Here is a 24,847-nt window from a genome sequence, read left to right on the forward strand (position 1 = left end):
ATTTCCCAAAAACAGATAATCAATTGTGGAGAAGTTCAGAAAGATCTGGTGCTAAAACAGTTTAAATGAAAATGATAAGCAATGCAACAAACCACAATGGTCTGGATGTATATGCATCACACAAGACTCCACTGCTGAAGAAAAATCCTTTTGAAATGCATTTAAACAACATAAAAATATTCAAAACAACAAATAAATAAACACCATTCAGACCAACTAGGAAAACTATGAGGTTGTTTTTAAATTATGAGATTAAAGACACAATATTACCATAAGAAAATTTTGAAATTATGAGATTATTTTCGCATTATTACAATTTTATTATTTCGGGAGGAATCCAGGGAACATTTGAAGATGTTTGTGTGGAACAATGTGCTGATAGAAATCACAGCAGAATGTGATTACTTTCTGCAGAAAGGAAGCGCCTTCAATTAAATACATATTTCCCTGTGACATTTTATTACCAACATAATTTACTGACATCCTTGCTTTGGTTTCTTTACGCCTGTGAACTGGGAAGACAGTTTCTGAGTTTTGGTTTCATTTTTCACTCTTGATGTCAGAGTCTAACAAAAACAGTAATTTTTATGGTCTCTGTCCTCCAAAACAACTTTCTGTATTACCAGAAACCTCTGGGAGAAATGTAGGATTTTTCTTGAATGCTAGCGCCATCTGCTGGTTGTAATAATTACATGGATTTTACAATCAGAATCGAGAGCAAAATGAATTTCTCCTTCTTCAAACTGATGAAAAAAAACCCTGAAATAAAATCTATATATATCTATATATAGATAGATATTTCTACATCTATATATTCTACATCTCTATATATATATATATATATATATATATATATATATATATATATATATATATATATATATATATATTATATATATATAACAGCTGACTGGATAGCTCAATACATAAGGCATCAGTATATCACCCGAGAGGGCAGGGTTCGAATCCAGTCTGGGTCCTTAGGCAAGACCCTTCAAGCTACTGCCTACCTCATACCATGAGAGATACTAAGTTGCATAACATGCCGGCTCAGACGTCGCCCGGCCAAACAAGGTCTGCGTCAGGTGTTGGGGAACCAGAGCACCTTGATGACAAATGGGCTACTGGAACAAGACGGAAATGGGCGAGAGATGAAAATGTGGATCTGTTGGAATGCTACTACTCAAGTAACCCTAGTGAGAGAGGTTACATGCAAAGACTGGGGAAGGAATGGTTACTTCGACATCCCCAGTCAACACTAAGCGCTAAACAACTAGTAGCTCAGTGTTCCAACATCCGCAAACGGCAACTGCTATCACAACTTGAGATTGACGAGATACAACACAAATGCTACGGCAAAAGGGAGGAACCCGGATGTCAGAACTGTGGGGACTTAACTACAAGTCCCCACCCAGTGAGGGGATACACGGCCCCAATGAGCGAAACAGAGCTGAACGAGACAGCTGCTGACCTGAGAGAGAGAATCATGACCCGAATGACAACCAGGCCTCCCCGGCGCCAATTACAACGGCTGAGTGAAGTACCATCTGAAAGTCTCATTGAGAATGTGAATGCAGCATTGAGAACGATCCCTACCAACACCATAACAGAAACCAATGAGCTGATCTACAACTCAGCATCAGTGATCCTTGAGATACTTGGCTATAAGAGCAACCATGAGACCCAATACCCACCATGGAAAAGACGGTTAGAGGCTAAAATCAAGGTAACAAGGAGGGAAGTGAGCCAACTGTCAGAGCTCCACAAGGGTGCAATGAAAAGACCAGTACCCAGAAAGTACAGGCAGATGCCCATACCTGAAGCACTCGAGACTGCCAAACAGAGGCTCCAAGCCTTGTCCAGCCGCCTAAAGAGATACACAAGGGAGAATGAATCCAGAAGGATTAACCGGCTCTTCTCCACTCAACCAGCTAAGGTGTACTCTCAATGGCAGGGTAACGATAACAACAGAGCAGACCCACCAAGGCTGGAGACGGAACAATACTGGAAAGGCATATGGGAAAGGGAGGCGTCCCACAACAGCAATGCACAGTGGCTGATCTCTCTACGAGAGGACCACAGCAACCTCCCTGAGCAAGCCTCGGTAACCATCACTGTGACAGATGTTCAAGAAAGAGTCTCAGGTATGAAAAACTGGACAGCACCAGGGCCTGACATGATCCATGCCTACTGGCTAAAGAAACTCACTGCTCTCCATGAGCGACTGGCAGGCCAAATGAACCAGCTGCTACAAAGTGGGACTCACCCTGAATGGTTAACTGAAGGGCGGACAATCCTAATCCAGAAGGATACATCAAAGGGTCCAGTCCCACCCAACTACCGACCAATAACCTGCCTCTCCACAACCTGGAAGCTCATGTCAGGCATCATAGCGGCCAAGATAAGCAAACACATGGATAAACACATGAGCACGGCACAGAAGGGTATCGGTGTAAATAGCAGAGGAGCCAAACACCAACTCCTCGTAGACCGCACAGTTGCCCGAGACTGCAAAACCCGACACACCAACCTGTGCATGGCTTGGATTGATTACAAGAAAGCCTATGACTCAATGCCGCATACTTGGATCATTGAATGCTTAGAGATGTATAACATCAACAGGACTCTGAGAGCCTTCATTGCAAACTCGATGAGGCTGTGGAAAACCACCCTTGAAGCCAACTGCAAACCACTTGCACAAGTGTCCATCAAATGTGGCATATAGCAAGGAGATGCTCTGTCCCCGCTACTGTTCTGCATAGGCCTGAACCCCCTCAGCCAAGTTATCAACAAGACTGGCTACGGATACAGACTCAAAAATGGGGCCAATATCAGTCACCTACTCTACATGGATGACATCAAGCTGTACGCCAAGTGTGAGCGAGACATCGACTCACTGATCCACACCACCAGGATCTACAGCACGGACATTGGGATGTCATTCGGACTAGAGAAATGTGGTCGGCTGGTCACAAAGAGGGGGAAGGTCATCCACACAGAAGGGGTCTCACTCCCAGAAGGAACAATAGCAGACATAGAGGACAGTTACAAGTACCTAGGTATACCACAAGCAAATGGCAACCTCGATGAGGTCACAAGGAAAGGAGCCACAGCTAAATACCTCCAACGAATAAGGCAAGTCCTGAGAAGCCAGCTCAATGGCAAGAACAAAATCCGTGCGATAAACAGCTATGCCCTGCCAGTAATCAGATACCCTGCTGGAATAATTAGCTGGCCAAAGGAGGAGATAAAAGCCACAGATATTAAGACCAGAAAGCTACTAACAATGCATGGAGGGTTCCATCCCAAATCCAGCACGCTGAGACTGTACACGAGCCGCAAGGAAGGAGGCAGAGGACTAGTGAGTGTGAGAACCACTGTCCAGGACGAAACAACTAAGATCCATAAATACATCAGGGACAAAGCCTCAACAGACAATGTGCTCAGTGAATGTCTCAGACAACAGGGAACGGAGGTTGAGGTGCCAGAGATACCATCATGGGAGGACAAACCCCTACATGGGATGTACCACCAGCAAATAACCCAAGTGGCTGATATCAGTAAATCCTACCAATGGCTGGAAAAAGCTGGACTCAAGGACAGCACAGAGGCCCTCATCCTGGCCGCCCAGGAACAGGCCCTAAACACCAGAGCAATAGAGGCCCAGATCTACCACACCAGACAAGACCCAAGGTGTAGGTTGTGCAAGGAGGCCCCTGAGACAGTCCAGCACATCACAGCAGGGTGCAAGATACTGGCAGGGAAAGCGTACATGGAGCGACATAATCAAGTGGCAGGCATAGTGTACAGAAACATCTGTGCAGAATATGGACTGGAAACCCCGAGATCAAAGTGGGAAACACCCCCAAAGGTGGTGGGGAACGCCAGAGCTAAGATCCTGTGGGACTTCCAGATCCAGACAGACAAAATGGTAATGGCGAACCAACCAGACATTGTCGTAGTGGATAAACATCAGAGGAAAGCCGTTGTGGTAGATGTAGCAATACCAAGTGATTGCAACATCAGGAAAAAGGAGCACGAGAAACTGGAGAAATACCAGGGCCTCAGGGAAGAACTGGAGAGGGCCTGGAAGGTGAAGACCACAGTGGTACCTGTGGTCATCGGGGCCCTCGGGGCAGTAACCCCCAAACTGGAGCAGTGGCTACAACAGATCCCAGGAACAACATCAGACATCTCAGTCCAGAAATGTGCAGTCCTTGGCACAGCCAAGATACTGCAGGACCCTCAATCTCCCAGGCCTCTGGTAGAGGACCCGAGCTCAGAGGATAAGAACCACCCACGGTGGGTGAGAAGGGAATTTTATATATATATATATATATATTCACAGTGAAGTTAAAAATACAACCTTTAATTTATTCACCTGGTTGGAATAATCCAAATAAGCAGTATTGTGTGACTTGGCTGTTTGAAACAAGAAGTCATGATTATTAATCAGAAGTTTGAACTTTCACCTGTCAGGATTTTGTCCGCCATGTTTGTTTTGTGTTGACAGTGAGGAAGAACGTTCGCTGGGCGAGAGAGGAAGGAGGGCGACTTCCTCCTGCGGCTGAACCGCCATCTTGTTGACGCAGACTCAACGCCAACGTTCAGAACGACTCAAAGACGGAGGGAGGCGGCCATCTTTCTTTTACTGCAGGTCAGCTGTGTTGGCTGTGCAGACGGTTGCCTCGGCAACCTCTCTGTCATTACTTCATGCGTCCAGATTATCTCTGACATTAATCTCTGAATTTGTATCATTTTTGAACTGCAGCTGTGGGCCACAGAAAACCAGTCCACGATCCGTAAATGGCCCCCAGGCCACACTTTGGACAGCTGCAGATTTTGTATTTAATTTGGGGGCATCAGAGTTAAGACATGCAGCACTTTATGGATTTTATTATGTTAATAATAGTTATTCTGCTCTGTGTGTTGATCTAGTTCAGAAAATCCCAGCTTGGCACTAACATCCCAAAATGCACACAAACTGCCTCATAATCTTATTCTTTTTCATTTTTTACATCATCGGCTTTATAATAATGCAGATTTACCAACAAGAAGAAGGCTGTGAGTGAGCAGGACGGTTAAAGATGTTTTTCAGGCTGACTCCTGGGTGGAGTCAGACGTCCAGGATCGGTTCCTGCTGGAGGAGATTTCCTGAGTCAGACAAACCACAGCTATGTGCCGGCAGGCCGGCCGGCCGTGGCTGCAGCACATGGATCCTCCCCTCGTCTGGAAGCTGTTGGAGTTTTCCACCAGATGTGGGAGTCTGGTTTCCTTAATGACACCCCAGTGCATGCTGGGAGCGCTGAGAGCCCGTCTTTGTGACGGAGCTGCAAACAAAGCCAAAAGGTGTTGAAATGCAGCAGCTTTAAATGTTTTCTGGTGTTCAGTTTTCTCCATTTTTCCTTTAAATTCAGGAGTAATGGCTGGAAACTCCACAGTGTGAACATTCACAGCATTCGCCTCTGACTTGGTCGTCCTCTCAGCTGGCTTACTGAAACGGTGCAAACTGCTTTTGTTCTGACTCTTTGTTCTTTTAGACAGCTTTGTCTTCAAATTGTTAAAGTTTCCAAAACAATGTCTGGGAAGCTGAAGTGTAAAAGTTTTCATCTGCAGAATTCACTCACATTTACCTCAAAATCCTGGAGCAAAAACCTCCATAAGAAACAAAAGTAGATCAAAAGTTGGAAATCCAGAAGAATCCAGAAAAATCCAGTTTGAAGCCACAATGGAAATGAGGCAAAAACTGGGGAAAACCAAAATTAACCCTAAACATCATCGTGAACCCAGAGAGGTGCAGCATCGTGCTGCTGTGACTTCCAACAACACAACATCCAGCTGGAGGGTTTATGGTTGGCTTAGATCAGCTCCATTGTTACAATGGTCTAGTCAAAGTCCAGATCTAAACGACTGTCACTTGAAAACTGATGTTCTCCCTCCAGCCTATCTGAGGTCTGACGCACAGAACGCAGAAAACATCTGCAGATGTTTAACAGACCTGAATTCAGGCCGATTAACACCAATTCAAACATTTCACAGTGTAGAAAAAAATATTTTTCTTCCAATTTCCACAGAAAATCCCAAAAAAATATTTTTCAGGAAATGTTTAATGAATAGTGACTGAAATTATTTATTATTATTATTTTTACTTTTGCTCTGAAGTGAAAACTGATGGTTCTAAAGTGGAAATGTCCCTTTATTACTTTCGTTAGAGGGAGTGTGTGTCAGAAGGAGTGTGTTGTCAGAAGGAGTGTGTGTCAGAGGGAGTGTGTGTCAGAAGGAGTGTGTGTCAGAGGGAGTGTGTGTCAGAAGGAGTGTGTGTCAGAAGGAGTGTGTTGTCAGAAGGAGTGTGTGTCAGAGGGAGTGTGTGTCAGAAGGAGTGTGTGTCAGAGGGAGTGTGTGTCAGAAGGAGTGTGTTGTCAGAGGGAGTGTGTTGTCAGAAGGAGTGTGTCAGAGAGTGTGGTGTGTCAGAGGAGTGTGTGTCAGTGGAGTGTGTGTAGAGTGTGTGTGAAGGAGTGTGTGTCAGAGAGGAGTGTGTCAGAAGGGAGTGTGTGTCAGAGGAGTGTGTGTCAGAGGAGTGTGTGTCAGAAGGAGTGTGTGTCAGAGGAGTGTGTGTCAGAGGAGTGTGTGTCAGAAGAGTGTGTGTCAGAAGGAGTGTGTGTCAGAGGGAGTGTGTGTCAGAAGGAGTGTGTGTCAGAAGGAGTGTGTGTCAGAAGGAGTGTGTGTCAGAAGGAGTGTGTGTCAGAAGGAGTGTGTGTCAGAAGGAGTGTGTGTCAGAAGGAGTGTGTGTCAGAAGGAGTGTGTCAGAAGGAGTGTGTGTCAGAAGGGGTGTGTGTCAGAAGGAGTGGTGTCAGAAGGAGTGTGTGTCAGAAGGAGTGTGTGTCAGAAGGAGTGTGTGTCAGAAGGAGTGTGTGTCAGAAGGAGTGTGTGTCAGAAGGAGTGTGTGTCAGAAGGGTGTGTGTCAGAAGGAGTGTGTGTCAGAAGGGGTGTGTTGTCAGAAGGAGTGTGTGTCAGAAGGAGTGTGTTGTCAGAAGGAGTGTGTGTCAGAAGGAGTGTGTGTCAGAGGAGTGTGTGTCAGAAGGAGTGTGTGTCAGAAGGGTGTGTGTCAGAAGGAGTGTGTTGTCAGAAGGAGTGTGTGTCAGAAGGAGTGTGTTGTCAGAAGGAGTGTGTGTCAGAAGGAGTGTGTTGTCAGAAGGAGTGTGTGTCAGAAGGAGTGTGTTGTCAGAAGGAGTGTGTGTCAGAGGAGTGTGTTGTCAGAAGGAGTGTGTGTCAGAAGGAGTGTGTTGTCAGAAGGGTGTGTGTGTCAGAGGGAGTGTGTTGTCAGAAGAGTGTGTGTCAGAAGGAGTGTGTGTCAGAAGGAGTGTGTTGTCAGAGGGAGTGTGTTGTCAGAAGGAGTGTGTGTCAGAAGGAGTGTGTTGTCAGAAGGAGTGTGTTGTCAGAAGGAGTGTGTGTCAGAAGGAGTGTGTGTCAGAAGGAGTGTGTGTCAGAAGGAGTGTGTGTCAGAGGGAGTGTGTGTCAGAGGAGTGTGTGTCAGAGGGAGTGTGTTGTCAGAAGGAGTGTGTGTCAGAGGGTGTGTGTCAGAGGGAGTGTGTTCAGAAGGAGTGTGTTGTCAGAAGGAGTGTGTTGTCAGAAGGAGTGTGTGTCAGAGGGAGTGTGTGTCAGAGAGTGTGTGTCAGAGGGAGTGTGTGTCAGAAGGAGTGTGTTGTCAGAAGGAGTGTGTGTCAGAAGGAGTGTGTTGTCAGAAGGAGTGTGTGTCAGAGGGAGTGTGTGTCAGAGGGAGTGTGTGTCAGAAGGAGTGTGTGTCAGAGGAGTGTGTGTCAGAGGAGTGTGTGTCAGAGGGAGTGTGTGTCAGAGGGAGTGTGTGTCAGAAGGAGTGTGTCAGAAGGAGTGTGTGTCAGAAGGAGTGTGTGTCAGAGGAGTGTGTGTCAGAAGGAGTGTGTGTCAGAAGGGAGTGTGTGTCAGAAGAGTGTGTGTCAGAGGGAGTGTGTGTGTCAGAAGGAGTGTGTGTCAGAGGGAGTGTGTGTCAGAAGGAGTGTGTGTCAGAAGGAGTGTGTGTCAGAAGGAGTGTGTGTCAGAGGGGTGTGTGTCAGAGGAGTGTGTGTCAGAAGGAGTGTGTGTCAGAAGGAGTGTGTTGTGTCAGAAGGAGTGTGTGTGTCAGAAGGAGTGTGTGTCAGAGAGGGTGTGTGTCAGAAGGAGTGTGTGTCAGAAGGAGTGTGTGTCAGAAGGAGTGTGTGTCAGAGGGAGTGTGTGTCAGAAGGAGTGTGTTGTCAGAAGGAGTGTGTTGTCAGAAGGAGTGTGTGTCAGAAGGAGTGTGTTGTCAGAGGAGTGTGTGTCAGAGGAGTGTGTGTCAGAAGGAGTGTGTTGTCAGAAGGAGTGTGTGTCAGAAGGAGTGTGTGTGTCAGAAGGAGTGTGTGTCAGAAGGAGTGTGTGTCAGAAGGAGTGTGTGTCAGAGGGAGTGTGTGTCAGAAAGAGTGTGTGTCAGAGGGAGTGTGTGTCAGAAGGAGTGTGTGTCAGAAGGGAGTGTGTGTCAGAAGGAGTGTGTGTCAGAAGGAGTGTGTGTCAGAAGGAGTGTTGTCAGAAGGAGTGTGTGTCAGAGGAGTGTGTGTCAGAAGGAGTGTGTGTCAGAGGGAGTGTGTGTCAGAAGAGTGTGTGTCAGAGGGAGTGTGTGTCAGAAGGAGTGTGTGTCAGAGGGAGTGTGTGTCAGAAGGAGTGTGTGTCAGAGGAGTGTGTGTCAGAAGGAGTGTGTGTCAGAAGGAGTGTGTGTCAGAGGGAGTGTGTGTCAGAAGGAGTGTGTCAGAGGAGTGTGTGTCAGAAGGAGTGTGTGTCAGAGGGAGTGTGTGTCAGAAGGAGTGTGTGTCAGAAGGGAGTGTGTGTCAGAAGGAGTGTGTGTCAGAAGGAGTGTGTGTGTCAGAAGGAGTGTGTGTCAGAGGAGTGTGTGTCAGAAGGAGTGTGTGTCAGAAGGAGTGTGTGTCAGAGGGAGTGTGTGTCAGAAGGGAGTGTGTGTCAGAAGGAGTGTGTGTGTCAGAAGGAGTGTGTGTCAGAGGGAGTGTGTGTCAGAGGAGTGTGTGTCAGAAGGAGTGTGTGTCAGAAGGAGTGTGTGTCAGAGGAGTGTGTGTCAGAAGGAGTGTGTGTCAGAAGGAGTGTGTGTCAGAAGGAGTGTGTGTCAGAAGGAGTGTGTTGTCAGAAGGAGTGTGTGTCAGAGGGAGTGTTGTCAGAGGGAGTGTGTCAGAAGGAGTGTGTCAGAGGGAGTGTGTGTGTCAGAGGGAGTGTGTGTCAGAAGGAGTGTGTGTCAGAAGGAGTGTGTTGTCAGAAGGAGTGTGTTGTCAGAAGGAGTGTGTGTCAGAAGGAGTGTGTTGTCAGAAGGAGTGTGTGTCAGAAGGAGTGTGTTGTCAGAAGGAGTGTGTGTCAGAAGGAGTGTGTGTCAGAAGAAGTGTGTTGTCAGAAGGAGTGTGTGTCAGAGGGAGTGTGTGTCAGAGGGAGTGTGTGTCAGAGGGAGTGTGTGTCAGAGGGAGTGTGTGTCAGAGGGAGTGTGTGTCAGAGGGAGTGTGTTTCCCGGCAGTAGGCGGGGTTTCCTCCCGGGGTTCCGGCCCAGCCGCGTTATGTAACAGATCCGCTGCTTCCCATCCTGGTTCCTGTTAGAAAGTTCGGGTTGCGGCTCTGAACTGGTCCCGGACCTGCGGGTCGCTTCCAGCTGTGCCTCTGCAGGAATGTCCTCGGCCACATCTGCTCCGGCGGATCTCTAACCCGGTGGGAAGCCTCCAGCGCGGCCTGCTGGGAATGCGCTGCCGGGGCGGAACCTCGGAAACAGGAGTTGGTTTTCCGAGGCGATGGGAAGCGGAAGCAGCAGAGGGAAGAAAGTTGCACCTGCGGGTGTCAGCGAGGTGAGGGTGTCCAGGGCAGGAGGGGCTGCTGTCCATCCATCCCCGCAGGCCGCAGGGCCGTTCAGCCAACACAAGGATCACTGCGCGAAGCCGGGCGGCCGCGGCGAGGGGCCCCACTCTGACGATGACGCGGACGGACGGGGGGCTGCTGTCAGGAAAACCCCTCCGAGGAGAACGTTCTCCAGGTCCAGGACATATGGACTGTGTCCCTTCAGCGGGGCGGAACCGGAGGACGAGCCGAACTGTCCGCCACAGCTGGAGGAGCCACGTGTCCCACGGAGCGTGGATGTAAACAAGAGGAGCGACTGCGTGTTTACGCACAGGACGCAAATCAAACCTGCAGGCTTCATTCAGCGCCATGTGAGATTCTGAGCGGAAACAGTTTCATAAAAGAGATGAATTATTATTCAGGCCAGTGAGAGACAACAAGGTGTCATTTTAATTCATTTATTAAGGTCACAATTCAAAACTAAATATTTAATTGGCTCATTTTTCAGTTTGGAACGAAACATTTGATTATATTGAAAAATATTTTGCATGTTCGTTGATTAGCAATTTCAATCTCTCCATAGCAGCAATTTAAATATTTTGCTTTCTAACTAAAGGGGATCAAATATTTAGTTAGCAAGAGCAAGACTTAGTTTACACACTGATATTTAGATCCAAATTAAATTTGTATTTAGTTAGCTAGGTCACTATTTAGTGAGCAAACTAAATGTTGGATTTCAAACTAAACGTTCTTTAAGGGAAACAAATATTTAGTTCCATATTAAATATTTATGTTGTTAGCGAGCCAAATATTTAATTTAACTATTTAGTTAGCAAACTCCTTGTTTAACTACAAACTAAATATTTTTGCTTGCTCAGTAAGAAAAAACTAAATATTTAATTAGCAAGCTAAATGTTTAGCTTCAAATTAGAAGTAACTAACTAGTGTCATTTGAAGATAACTGGTTTGTTTTATTTTGTTTAATTTAGTGTAAATTTGGATTAATACAAATGCATTTTAATTTACTTTTAAAATCTTGACTAAATCTCTAACTAAACTAAATTAATGAAATCCCCAAATCAACTGTATTGTCTTTAAGCTGCTGGTTTTATGTTCCTGTGCAAATTGGGACATTTTTGAGTAAATATGTTTTATTCTGCAATATTTGGCCTAAAACTGTCACAGTGCTGCCCCCTGTGGGTTCAGCAGTGGCTACTGCAGTCACATTTTCTTATTGGTGAAAGTTTAGTTACACTTTAAGATAAATTTATGAGCTGCTTTGTGTTGGTTTGTCATCCAATCCCTGCTAAATAACTTGAATATTTTTTTCAGGGTGTGATAAAAGTTTTACGTCAATCTGCTTCAATCCGTTTTGTCTCGTTTGTCCTCTCAGCCTGCGACCCAGAAGTTGTCATCAGGAGGGCCGTTCCTGGAAAGCGCGCCGACGTTTGATAAACAGCAGTAAGTGGACGGCTGTCATTAATCATTCATATTTGAGCTCAGCGGAGGATGAAACCAGCAGTGACCAGATCAAATTCACCGTAAAAGGATCAGGACACCAGCGGGAGGCCATTAACCTGACAACTGGTCCTGTTTCACTTTTAATCACCTTTTAATCCACTTCCTGCAGGACGTCTGGCAGCGGCCACAGCGCCTCCACCGCCACGCCCGTCATCCTGTACGACGGCTCAGAAGAAGAACTGATGGACACTATTGAACAGGAGTTCAGCTGACTGGTCAGCAGAAGTAAAGACAACGATCTAGTTTTAAATAAAGGTATTTGGGGTCCATGTAACCTGACCTTGTGGCTCTGGCAGCCTGATTTAACAGCTTGAAGCCTGTAATTGCAGCAGAGACTCGGCCTGATGCCAGCAGGCACAGTGTGAATAGTCGGACCTCCCTGGTTTGTCATGTCATCCCATCAGCCTGCTTGTTTTCTGCGGTTCGTAAACTTCCTTTCAACTCAGGAAATGAGCCACAGAAGAGAACAGGCCCCTCTGAAGACTTTATTCAGTCAGATAAACAGTTTTTAGATGCAATGCTGGACTTTAAACTGTCCTGGCTACACTTCCAGTATTTCCCAGACCCGTTCCTGCACTGTTTCAGACAGATTGTGTCACCAGGAGGATTTGCAGCTTTCACAGCTGCACTTCTGCTCCACATTTCACACAAACAGGAGAGAATATGCTGCCACTCAGTGGTTCAACATGGAACTACACGACTAAACAAACAGTGTTGTTTTTCTTTTTTCATGCAAAATAAAATAAAAGAAACAACCAAAGGAAACACCAGGCTGTGTGTGAACAATCTCTCTGAAATGATTTTCAAATATCTTATTTAATAAACAGCCATCACATAAACAGAACATAACTATTTGGACACAAACACTGTACAAAATGAAATGTATATCTGTAAAATAATCAAATAAAACCCCATAAAATGTATCTGCATAGTCTGTTTTTCAACTTAAACTAGTCACCAAATATGACATGGTGCTGTGTTGGCATTTTTTGAAGGTTTAGTTGTTGCTCTATTTCTTTGAGGGCCGGTAGAAAGAAATCCTCCTCTGCAGAGCCTTCAGCAGCTTGGGAGGGAGAAGAGGAAGCTGCTTTCTCAGCCTCTCCAGCGTCCTCACATTCTTAGCAATGTAATCCTCACAAATCCTGTCAGGGACAAAAAATGTCAAAAAATTACACTTCTATATCGAGAGAGAATAAAGTTTCTAGCATTAAAACCGTCATTAGAGAAAAAATACGTCAGACGGATATGAAGATGAACGGTTCATATTTTCTGTTTCATTCATGTCGTTTTCCTGTTTTCTTCTTCAGCTTCATGAGACAAAGTTTGTTACCTGAACAAAGGATGTGGCTGCATCTGGAAAACCAGAGCATCATTGCAATGTCCCTGAAAAATAGAGATAAACGAGATTATCACAATTATTTCATTGAGAATTAAATAAAGCAGTTTTTCCTGCTTCCTTCCTGCTTTGATAATGTAAATCGATGACTGCATGTGTTCTGCATCCACTGAGCTGCAGCACGCTGAGCTGCAGCATGCAGAGCTGCAGCACGCTGAGCTGCAGCATGCTGCTCAGTCTCATGAAACGTTAGCAGGAGTCGCTCACCGTGTCAACAAGCAGGATGTAGTCGCAGCTTCCACCAAACACAACCACGTCTGAGTCTCTGCCGCCGCAGGCTGTGTGCCACAACCTGGACAGGAAAAAACTATTTATGTCTGAAATCAAACTGACAGAAAACAATTTAACTCAGCCTGGAGCTTCTCTCACCAGACAGGGTCAAATATATCAATTCTCCCTCAGTTATTATGTTATTCTGAATTTATTCATTGAGACAATTATACATTTGATTAATCATTTACTAATTGTATGAAATTCTATTTTACTTATTTAGTGCACCAATTCACGGCAAATATCCCAAGACACTTCACAAAATTAATTATTTTTATGCTTTATTAATAGGGTTTTTATTTATCCTTTAATTAAATTTTGAATGAAACAAACCCCTTCAAGCTGAGCTGAAATTTGCTGCTACTCACAGAGAAAAGCAAAATATTTTCAGGACTTTATCCCGACGGTTCGATTCCTTTAAGCTCAGCCTGGTACCTGGGTTTATCCTGGTACGGATGCTCACACTCCCTCCACTTCTTGGTTTCTACCTCAAACAGCCAGCCGTCGCCTGGAGTGGAAAGTATGTGAGAATGAGGAGATCTGAACTAAAAAACATGAGCTGGAGGCTAATCGGATGAATGCGCAACTATATTTGCTCACTCATCGGTTTGCAGTCGACACTGAGACCTCCAAACAGGAACATGGTGGACTCTGACACGGCCGTGAGCGAATGCCAGGATCTGCCCACCGGAGCCGCGGATGAAGGAACTCTGCATACAAATCACAGTGACGAATCACAGCTTGATACTGAACATTTCAGACAACATTTGGTCAGACATGTTGACTGGACATGACTGGAACAATCCGTGTTTGTTTACTGACATTTCAGTCCATGTCCAGGATTCCAGGTCGAGGCAGTGAAGGTCATTCGTCCTGGTTTCCTGTGAGGAAAGATTAGCATCCAGCATCAGGTTGCTAATGCACATATTTACATGCACTGTATGAAAAGATAAACATTTTTTATATTGTTTTAAAGTCCTAATTTATTTGGGTGTTTTTTGAAACTGGATAAAGTTCAAGTTTTGGTTTGGCTGCGTAGCGCATTAGCATTAGCTGAACTAGCATTTATGATTAAACATTAGAACCCGGACCCAGTTACTCCGGTTCTGCCAAATACTAAAGAAACTGATTAAGTTTCTGATTTTGTAGGAAGTTTACAGCAGCATCAAAAAGCAAAAAGAAGTCATTTTGATGATTCTTCCTGGTGTAAAACATGAAAAGTTTAATACGATTCAGACACTAAGAATAAAGAGTTGTAGGTTTTCTGCAGCGTTTATGGATATGTGGTGCCAGCAGTAGATCAGCGGTTCCCTCACCATGACTCGGCCTCCACAGACGTATCCTCTGCGGCCCAGCGTGGCGCCGGCGTGGGCGGCTCTGGGAGCGGGAGGCCGGCCCTGCGGGAGGAAACGGAACGGCTCTGGTCTGAAAACGTCTCGGACTGCAGGGTGCAGAGTTGTTCATGATGCACTTACATGAGTCTGGGGTTCAGCCCAGCTGCCTTTCACTGGGTCAAATACATGAACTTCATTGTTCCATCCCCAAAACAAATCATCCACCTGCAAACAGAACCAAGACCTTAAAGATGTTAAAAACCGCTGGGTTTTATAAACCGGTTCCAGCTGGTCGGCAGACACAAACCCAGGATGTTTCATCCAGGATGAAGTTTCGGTTCCTCCTGGAGATATCAGCCAGAACTTTATGGCCGTATCCTCCAAAGTAGATGAGCCTGGAAGAACAACACAGCATGAAATAAATATTCATATTCACAACAAAGTATGAATCTCTGGTTCTTTATATTGTTGCATCTTTACACTGAAATCTTTCAAAGCTTTCTGAACATGTTAGTTGTGATTTGGACTGAACTGGACTTGGCCTGTCAAACTTTAATTGCTGTACATTAAACTTAAAGTAATATGTTGTTTAGAAATATTTTGAATATTTTTTCAGAATGAAATCCTCTCCAAACATAACTCAAGGTGTGTAACTTTATTTATGCTCTGGTTTGCTCTTGTATAAATGTGACTTTCTGTTACTCCCCATATCAATCACAGACAATAACTGGACGCCAAGTAAAGCTGGACATTCATCGCACTTTGTTCTCTGATTCCATACAACTTTTACATTTTGTCTTTTTTGTACAATTTATTCATCGCATTTTCTTGATTTTCATTAAATCAATCTGCTGAGTGTTTCTTATGATTTATTTTGCAATTTTTTAAATAACTTCCACTAAAGTGAAAATGTAAGTTGTAAAAGTTAGAAATACTGCCACCTGCAGGTGGGAGTTAGAATCACAGGTGAGTTGTTTTACTAGTCGTCTAGTAAATCAACCAATTTACAGGAATTTACATGAAAAACTGGATGGATTGTAACTACAGGCACCATAACTACTTATATTAACCTAATTAATCAGATACTATCCGACTGTTACTCTGGTGTTTTTCTATAATATACAATTTGGGAAGAAAATGAGAAAAAAGTATATTTTTCTGTGCAATAAGTGAATGAAAACTACCACATTTAGTAGTAGTTTTCACATGCTGCAGCTATGCGGATGTAAAAAAAATTATAATAATAAAATAAATGTCTTTAAATTATATCTTTATTAATGGTGCAGTTCTAATTAGCTGTTTGTTGTTTTCTTGGACCATTCTTTCAGCCACTTTGTCTAACGGGCAGAAGTTCAGAAATGCTGCAATGTGGAGGTAACCTGTGCAGCCGTGTTGTTTTTAGAGACAAAATGTTTGTCTTTTAAACAAGACGCTCATGTTTAGCATTTTTTAAACCATAGTTTAACATTTTTACAAACTCAAGCCTGTCGGTTCTGGGATGGTGTCACTTTGTTTATCTAAAACTCCCTGCTATCAAATTCTGACTAAAGTAAACAAGGACAACAAGGAATTTGTCGTTTTGAGTTCCTCACTTTCCGTTATAAACCCAGCAGGACAGTTTGTCTCGATGCGAGGGAGCAGAACCAGAGTCCGGCAGGATTTTCTTCCACACGTATCGACCGTCTGTCAGGTCGACGCAGAACATCTGGACAAACACAGTCAGACGTTCACAGAGCAAAAGGTTGATAAGTTCAGGGGAATGAAAAAACTCACAACTAATGCTGCCTGTTGTGGTTGAAAACAATCATTTCATCTTAATTATAGAACAGAAGAGCAAGGTGAGGCGCTCCAACCTGATTGGTCTGTCCGCCGTCATCACATCCTCCAAATATGTACATGTTTCCCCCGAGGGCGGAGCCACAGGACCCAGACATGGAGGGAGGAACGGAGCCCGACGCGTGAAACACCTGCCTGCAAAACACAGGCAGAACAACCAGCGAGCGAACCGCTGCTGTCAGAACACTATCTGTTATTGAAGGTCAACAGGAGGTCAGCATGAGGGCAACAGGAGGTCAGCTGGAGGGCAGCAGGTCAACACGAGGTCAGCATGAGGGCAAAAGGAGGTCAGCTGGAGGTCAGCAGGTCAACAGAAGGTCAGCAGGTCAATGGGAGGTCAGCTGAAGCTGATTAACTCTTACCATATCCCTCCTTCCAAGTCATAGACCCAGATTTCATCACTGGGAATAAAAACCTCTTCATCTGCAATTGACTGCAAAATAAAGCAGGATTATTAATAACTAGCATCAATCCACACAACATTTAGTTATGATCACATTAAACTGTTTACAAATACAAGAAGGAAATGAAGACGCACCAACATTTAGTTCCAACAAATGGCTGTTTGCACTTCAGGTTGTTTTGTGCCTGATTTACTGGGCATGAAGTGACCTTCTGACCCCAGCAGGAGTAATACTGTACGTGACATTTATCAGCCTATTGCATTGTAAATGTATCACAATATATTTTAGCGTATATTTTTAGTAATAGTAAAATATTTCATTTATATTGAAATATGTAATGTATTATTTACTCAACTCCTTTTGGAGCTAAATGTGTTTTTCTCCATATAAATAGAATAGCATTATTATTATTATTACATAAAAATTAACTGCATAACTTAGACAATGTCTTGTTTGTATTGTAGTTATATATATTTATGTGTATTTGATCCACTAAAAGGTTTAACGTTCATTTTTCTTCTTTGACTTGAAATAAAACAATAAACTATAATAAAAAAACAAGTAATTCATTAAAATACTTATGCAGTTGCTCAAATTAACTGGTACGAAGTGACATGGCAAGAACTGGGCATGAAAGGACTCGGTGGTAGGAATGAAACGTCCTGCGGCAGGTCGGGTACGAAACAACCACAAACTTCACAGAGGAGGTTTTCACGCAGATTTCCGCAGATCTGCTTATCATGCGGGTGTTTCGCTCACCATGTAGCCGCCCCACACGTACAGCAGGCTGTCCAGAACCACCGCGGTGTGTCCGCTCCTTTCCCGGGCCACCAGCTCCGCGCAGCGCCGCTCAAAGGCGGGGTCCATCCTGCGTCCTGTCGGCAGCACAGAGACGGAAGAAACCCTGAAATGGAAACAGGTTTCACAGCGAAAGAGAAGAAACTCATTTTTAAAATACTCACAGGTCAAAGGTCGCGTCCAGCTGCAGGTTTATTTTTTCTCATGCTGTTAATTTCAGCATTTTGCTCCCGAGACGCAACAACAAGTTCATCGTCTCCACCATCAGCTGAGTAAACACTACTACAAAATAAAAGACAACTTCCGGTCCTCCACTTTCAGCATAATGAAATCTCAAAAAGCCTCTTAATTCCTTTCATTCAGTTTGTTTACACACTATATACATGTTTACTTTAAAACTCCACAGTAAAAACAACATTTTAATGTATTCTCAATATAAATGTTATTTATGTGTTATAATACAGTCATACATGAATGAAAAAGCAACTTTCATAGTTAGCTCTGCAGTTACTTAACTATGATGGAAGGAGGGATGAAGGTTACATGTCAAAGTGGAAATCTATTTTTATTTAAAGTTTGTTCCTTAATAATAACTTCCCCGGTGAACCTTGACCCCTCTGAAGGCCTTTCAGTTGATTAGTTGTGTGTCAGTAGAAAGAAGTGTTTGCAGCATTGATTTAGACATTTAGATAAATATAAGTATTTATTATTTTTCAATGAGGTAAGGAAGTTTATTTTATTTTTTATATACTTTGCTCAACAGACAATTACATGCAATCAGAGTAATTAAAAAAGTGAACCACAGCGAACCCGCCACTTGTTTTCAGTTATCAAAGAGTTTTCTGCAGAACTTAGCTCCAAATGTAAATTCATTTAGATATGCTTTCAGCAAATACTTTTTTTCTTGGCTGTGATTGGATGAGCCCCAACAGAAGAGATAAGAAAGTAAATGTTAGCTAGTAAGGCCAGATGATTGTGTTACTGCATTTTCAGGTATATTTTATGTGAACCATTTAAAAGTGTTTTAAAATGGGGTTTTAGGTTCACTGTATCCCTTTAAAGTGAAAGCTACAAATCAGATATACATAATGTAGCAACATTATATTTCCATCCATTTCGGATCCAAATCTTCCACCTGCAGCGCTCTGTTCCTCGCTTTTATTTTGGCATCTATTGCTGTAGCGGAAGTAGCGGAATTTGTACGGAAGTGACGTAATGTATGCGGAAGTCGTCATTTCGCGCCAAAGTTGAGCTGTGAGAGGAAGAATGGATGTTTCTCGCAAAATAAAGACGAGGGTTTCCACCGGCTTCGGGATGAGAGGCTTTACTCTGCGGCCGTATGTTTCATTATTTAATGTTTTTATCTGAAAATAAACAAACATGATGAACCTCGCGGCGTTTCCGGCGCTGCAAATTCATTAATAGAGTTTCTTTAAAACTTTAATCTTATATCAGGCCGTTTATTTACATAACTTCATGTTTTAATACCGAAACATGAAGTTATGGCTGATAGTCAGCTGGAGGACTGCTGACTGGAAGTTTAGTGGAAGGAAAAACTGGTGGAAAAAGTTCACATTTATTGAATTAAGTCAATGCAGAACCCAAAGAGGCTCATTTTCTGTGCTGAGGGAAAAAATGATAAAAGTGAACAGAAATATATCTCTAGACTTTTTGAATACAAATTAACATTTGGATCATGTTATAATTTATTCCAAAGCATTTTTTTTGTTTTGTTTTTTAGAAAATAAAGTAAACTTTCCGTTTTCATTTTGAGTTGTACTTTGAAATATTTGACTGTACTCATTGATTGATTGGGTTAATTTACACTGGATATTAATGAGCATACATAAATATATCCAATTTAGAAACAAAGCTCATTTCCATATATATAAAAACTGTAAATAGAGTTGGGAAAAAACATTTTAAGAGGATTATATCAAAATAACACAAAATTCCTCAAACGTACCTAAACATCAAACAAAGATTAAAAAACCTATAAATATATATTTGTTATCATATATAATAAAATCTATTGCGTTTTGTGTCGTTACTAATGTTTGTGCTGTTTGTGTTTCAGTGAAGCCAGCAGGTACCTGGTGGAGGTTCTGGAGTCGGTGGACTCCTCTGAACTGGACGATGTTATTGAAAAGGTTCTGGACGCAGTGGAGAAGCAGCCATGTGAGTTTAATCTGAGGATGAGGACGAGCGTCCTTCATGTTCCTGACCTCGCTGTGTCTTCATGCAGTGTCCTCCAACATGATCGAGCTGTCTGTGGTGGAAGGCGCCGTTCAGGACTGCACTCAGGCCGGCGATGACGCCATGTGAGTTTCCTCAGTCAGGCCAACGTTTTGGTTCATTTCTTTTCTAACAGGATCATTTCAGCTAATGCTCTCATAACTATATAGATATTTTTAATTGCCAATCAGAAGTTTTTATATACTTGGCCTGATATGATCAGATTTATTATCAACATTGCTAACTACAAAGTTAGCTATGCTAAAGCTAACGGTTCAATGGTAAACATCCACCCAACACTGAGAAGCCATGCCAACATGGTACTTAGCATAAGCTAATGCTAAAGCTTCATACTTCAGTTTAAATGCTAAAGCCATTCAAATTATATAACAATTATAGCTCATATGTCAACTTATTCAATAGTTTAGCATAAAAAGGGATTGAAAATGTTACTTGTTTTGTTTATATAAAGTTTTTGATTCAAATTAATTACAGACCTTAAAACTAACTCTATAGAAAATTTAATCAAGTCCAAGCTCTAGTTAAAATGTTTTGTTTATGCTGAAAAGCCAACATTTCTGATCACTAGAGCAACATTTATCCAGGCACCACTGGAAGCTGGAAGACGATGTAAATACTGTACAAATGAGAAACTTTAGCTTGTTTATTAAAATCAAAAGAGTAGAAAAATCATTTCAATAAATCAAAACAACCCCTGAGTTACTGTGATAAAAACACAGATGATTCCCATCTTAATTTCTGTCCCGGTGGAAAACCTTTCACGATATTTATTTTTGATACTCTTTGCTCGTGATGTCGCTCAGCTCTGTTGCTTCACCTTTTCCTCCTAGAGACAACGTGTTCAACATCATCGGAGCTTTTGACGTTCCCAGATACATTTACAGTGTGGAGAGGAAGAAATTTGTGCCGTGAGTTTTTCACCTGCATCACCTGGGCTTGTTTTGTGTTGCTGCTGCGAGAGGAAAAGCGCTTCCTCTGTTTGTTTTGTGCAGGATCAGCATGACGAGCCACCCGGCGCCCAGCCTGTGCGGTTTGGCCAGAGATAAAGCTGAGCTCTTCAGGGAGCGCTACACCATCTTACAGCAGGTCAGTAACATCCCACCCATAATGATAACGCTGCTGTTTGAACCTAAATGTGATTTTTATTTTTGGTTTTTAAGCGTACGCATCGCCATGAGCTGTTCACGCCGCCGGCCATCGGAGCTGCGGTGGTGGAAGGTCAAAACAAGTTTCAGGTGCAGAATCTACATTAATCTGGATAAGATAAAAATGATTCACAGCCTTAATTCATAACACTTTAGTTGATTTCTGCAGCTGAGGACGATTGAAGCGTTACTGGGAAGCACAGCTAAACTGGGAGAGGTGATCGTACTGGGAATGATCACACAGCTGAAAGAGGTGAGCTGCAGGAGTCTAAACTTTCTGACGTCTTCCTCCTTCTACACGGGATTAAAAACATTGAGGAACATCTAAAATCATCTGTGTTCCTTTTAAAGGGTAAATTTTACCTGGAGGACCCGAGTGGGACAGTACAGCTGGACATGTCCAAAGCAATATCCTTTGATCAGTTTCAGTTTGCATACAGATTTAATGTTTTTCACGGCATCAGGTGGATTTTTTCCTTAGCTGCTGTTTCACCAGTTTTATAATGGTCTGTACACAGAGTCCTGCTTTGTGCTGGCAGAAGGTAAGATTCATATCTAGGTTTATAAAATAAACCTGGATAGAAAACGTATTGAAAGATGCTGCATAAGCATGGTGGTGGCAGCATCATGCTGAGGGGATGGATATTTTATGAGGAAGAAGTTTTTCAGGTCTATCTGGTTCCCAACGGGACAAAGCTTGCTCTCAAACTGGTTCTGGAAGGATGAAATCAGCTAACATAAAGTTTGGAATAATGTATGGATTCTATAAGAAAACCAAACATTCAGCCAGAATTATCCCTGACATGTGATTGTGAGGACAGTTAGCTAAAGGTTAACTGCACTAACCCTCCAGTGGAAATCCTCAACATTAGTGAACACAGAACTGAGCAGAAGCTAAATGCTAAAGCACTGTAGCAACATGGTAACTCATGGAAGTGTTTAGAAACCTCTACTGGAATTTCATCTGGCACTATGAATATATTTCATGTCTATTTTTGGAAAGGAAAGAAAAATGTTAGGATTGTTACTGTGCAGCATTGAGGAATCGTCTCGTCTGTGTTTCAGGTTGGTACGAAGACTCGGTCTTCCACGTTAACGGCTTTGGATTCCCACCAACAGAGTCTTCGTCTTCTACAAGGTCGGTGCAGCTGGACGTTTAAAGTTTTCTAGAGTGTTCGTCTCAGAGTCTTCATCTCGGAGTTTGCTGATGTTTGCTCTAAATTCAGGGCGTACTACGGCAACATAAACTTCTTCGGCGGTCCGTCCGCCACCTCAGTTAAAGCTTCATCCAAGCTGAAGCAGTTGGAGGAGGAGAACGAAGACGCCATGTTTGTGATGGTCTCTGACGTCTGGCTGGACAGCGTGGAAGTGATGGAGAAGCTCAGCATCATGTTCTCAGGTCTGATTCTGCAACTTCTCACTTTCACCACAGAATGATCTCCGCCTCATCGCCTGGCTCTTTCTCTAACAGGATACGCTGCTCTGCCTCCAACCTGCTTCATCTTTTGTGGAAACTTTTCTTCTGCTCCTTATGGAAAAACTCAGATTAAATCCCTCAGAGGTAAGGGCTGATAGTTTGTGGAGCACAGCAGCAGAAATATATTCCAATAATATGCTAACAGATTTTAGGGATAGATTAAGAAAAAATCATTTCAAGAAAGAATTCAGAATATTACAAGCATAAAGACGTAACATTAGGAGAAAAAAGTCTCAACATGATAATAATTTCCGTAATTAAACCAGAATAGTTGTAATATTTTGAGAATAAAGTCGAAATTTAAAGGCAAAGTTGTAATAAAATCAGCATTGTCACAATATTATAAAAGTAAAGTTTTAATATTATGAGAAAGTCGCAATATTCATAATTTGTAATATTAGGATAATAATGTTGTAAAATTACCAGAATAGAGTTGTAATAATAAGACTATACTTGAAATAAAATAATAATAATAATCTTAGTCTGGACTTTTTAACGTTCTAAAATTTGACAAAAATTTAAGTTTATGGAAGAAATGGAATCTATTAATAGTTCAGTTAATAGATTCAGAAGCATCTATTATTTGGTTTTGACATGTTTTTCTTGCAATGTGTTTCTGTAGAATCATTGAAGACCCTGGCTGATGTCATCTGTTCGTATCCCAGCATTCATAGCAGGTGGGGCCTCCAGCTCACAGGTCAGCCTGGGTCATGCGTCTGAATCACGGGGTTAATGTTAAATGTTGTTCTGAACCTGCAGCAGTCGTTTTGTGTTTGTTCCTGGCCCGGAGGACCCCGGCCCTGGCACCATCCTGCCCAGGTACGCCTCCGGTCTGATCACCTGTGTTCCTCTGAGCAGGAAGCTGCTGACCTGAACGTGTTTCCCTCAGGCCGCCGCTGGCAGATCACATCACACAGGACTTCCAGCAGAGGGTGCCTGGCTCCGTGTTTACAACCAACCCATGCAGGTGAACCTACAGGACAAACCTCACCTGGAGGGTCTGTGGTTGTTTTGCATGGAGTGACTGTAAACATGTGATCTGGTCAGGATTCAGTACTGCAGCCAAGAGATCGTCATCATGAGAGAAGATCTGGTCAACAAGATGTGCAGGAACTGCGTCCGGCTGCCCAACAGTAACCTCGACATCCCAAATCATGTGAGTTTATTGAGGCATCAGAGGCAAATACATATTCATACCACTCTAACATGAAACCAACATAATGGTGAATAAATCACAAATGCTGCATGGGTTTTCATATATTTTTATAAAAACTGAATAAAACTGTTTTTCAGATGTAATTCAGACAAAGACACTAATGGTAGATTTCCATAAATAATGTAGTAAGTATGGCGGGCCAGTAGGTGGCGTTGTAACATTGCCAAAGCATGAAAAAGCACCATGGCGAAACATGTTTGTTACTTGTGAGAGTGACGCATATAAAAATGTTTGTTTTGAAGTTTTTCCAGTCTGAGACCCATTTTAAAACTTGATCGTTTTGGTGCTGAAATGATTGATCAGATAGTAATTGATGAATTGTTAACTGGAGCAAACAGACTCATAAAAGGCTGTTTACTATTCAAGCGAAGTCCTCTGTGTGGATGACGCCCTGTACGACAGAAAGCTTAAAGTCGTCTCCGGGTGACGGGACTTCAGAGCTGGAGCTTCTGCTGAAGGAACTTCTACCGAGTCATACAAATATACTCCACACTTTTCAGATTTTACCCATTAAAACCATGAATAATTTACCTTCTGCTACTTTATGTTGTTCTGTCACTCAACTTTATAAATGAAAAGTTAAGGTGTTGCTGAAGAAGCTCCTCCATGTTGGATCCATTTCCGTTGAAACATGCTCTTCCTCCTCTTCCTCCTCTTCCTCTCCAGTTTGTGAAGACCATCCTGTCCCAGGGACACCTGACTCCTCTTCCTCTCTACGTCAGTCCGGTTTTCTGGGCCTACGACTACTCCCTGCGGGTCTACCCCGTGCCCGACGTCATCGTGTTCGCAGACAAGTACGACCCGTTCTCCATCTCCAGCGCCGACTGCCTGTGTCTCAACCCGGTACCAAACGACTGAAACGACAAGTTTGCCTCTTTTCTTTAAAACATGTTTTAATTTTCCTCGATTTTCCTCCAGGGCTCGTTTCCTAGAAGCGGTTTCACGTTCAAGGTGTACTACCCGTCCAACAGAACCGTTGAAGACAGGTGGGACACGTTGTAGTTTTGGACTTTTCTCCTGACTGCTGATGGTTTCAGACTCATGTTCATAATTTTATACTTTTGTCTTCACAGCAAACTTCAAGGACTTTAAGGAAAATCCTGAACCTGCCTGTTTCCAAGCCTTTGCATGTTCCATTTGTAAAATATTAATGCATTTTGAATTTGGCTAGGAATCAAATACCTGATTTTTATGTTTGTTGTGTCTAAATAAAAGTTTTATTTACATAACTTAAAAAGATCAGAATCCTTTTTATTCTAACTCTCGTTTGTATGAGAAGTTTATTACATATTGTTTAAGCAACAAGGTTCAAGAAAATCATATT

General features: G+C 43.0%; 2 protein-coding genes across 3 annotated transcripts; one reads left to right on the top strand and one right to left on the bottom strand.

The window, feature by feature from the left end:
- Positions 1-12,188: 12,188 nt before the first annotated feature.
- LOC129374873 (kelch domain-containing protein 1-like) lies at positions 12,189-17,702 on the bottom strand. Of its 2 annotated transcripts, XM_055053553.1 has the most exons (14): positions 17,594-17,702; positions 17,391-17,506; positions 16,590-16,660; positions 16,245-16,362; positions 15,984-16,096; positions 14,699-14,786; positions 14,533-14,616; positions 14,374-14,454; positions 13,880-13,938; positions 13,658-13,767; positions 13,493-13,565; positions 12,995-13,079; positions 12,722-12,774; positions 12,189-12,533 (listed from the first exon to the last, which is right to left on the bottom strand). In XM_055053553.1, the coding sequence occupies exons 2-14, from the start codon at positions 17,496-17,498 to the stop codon at positions 12,401-12,403; spliced, it is 1,176 nt and encodes a 391-aa protein (XP_054909528.1). In that variant the 5' UTR covers positions 17,499-17,506; positions 17,594-17,702; the 3' UTR covers positions 12,189-12,400. The 2 variants fall into 2 exon arrangements, 1 of the variants encoding a protein (XP_054909528.1); XR_008607560.1 differs by lacking the exon at positions 12,189-12,533 and having other exon boundaries at positions 12,758-12,774; positions 13,426-13,565.
- Positions 17,703-18,681: 979 nt separating this feature from the next.
- pole2 (polymerase (DNA directed), epsilon 2) lies at positions 18,682-24,741 on the top strand. The gene is made up of 19 exons (XM_055053438.1): positions 18,682-18,766; positions 19,507-19,607; positions 19,675-19,750; positions 20,516-20,593; positions 20,678-20,771; positions 20,846-20,920; positions 21,000-21,083; positions 21,182-21,238; positions 21,324-21,372; positions 21,896-21,968; positions 22,057-22,229; positions 22,302-22,391; positions 22,930-22,984; positions 23,067-23,126; positions 23,197-23,274; positions 23,355-23,463; positions 24,190-24,366; positions 24,442-24,509; positions 24,597-24,741. The coding sequence occupies exons 1-19, from the start codon at positions 18,696-18,698 to the stop codon at positions 24,613-24,615; spliced, it is 1,587 nt and encodes a 528-aa protein (XP_054909413.1). The 5' UTR covers positions 18,682-18,695; the 3' UTR covers positions 24,616-24,741.
- The last annotated feature ends 106 nt before the right edge of the window (positions 24,742-24,847 follow it).

The sequence above is a fragment of the Poeciliopsis prolifica genome, unplaced genomic scaffold (genome assembly GCF_027474105.1).
Source record: "Poeciliopsis prolifica strain line A6 unplaced genomic scaffold, Auburn_PproV2 SCAFFOLD037, whole genome shotgun sequence".
NCBI lineage: Eukaryota > Metazoa > Chordata > Actinopteri > Cyprinodontiformes > Poeciliidae > Poeciliopsis > Poeciliopsis prolifica.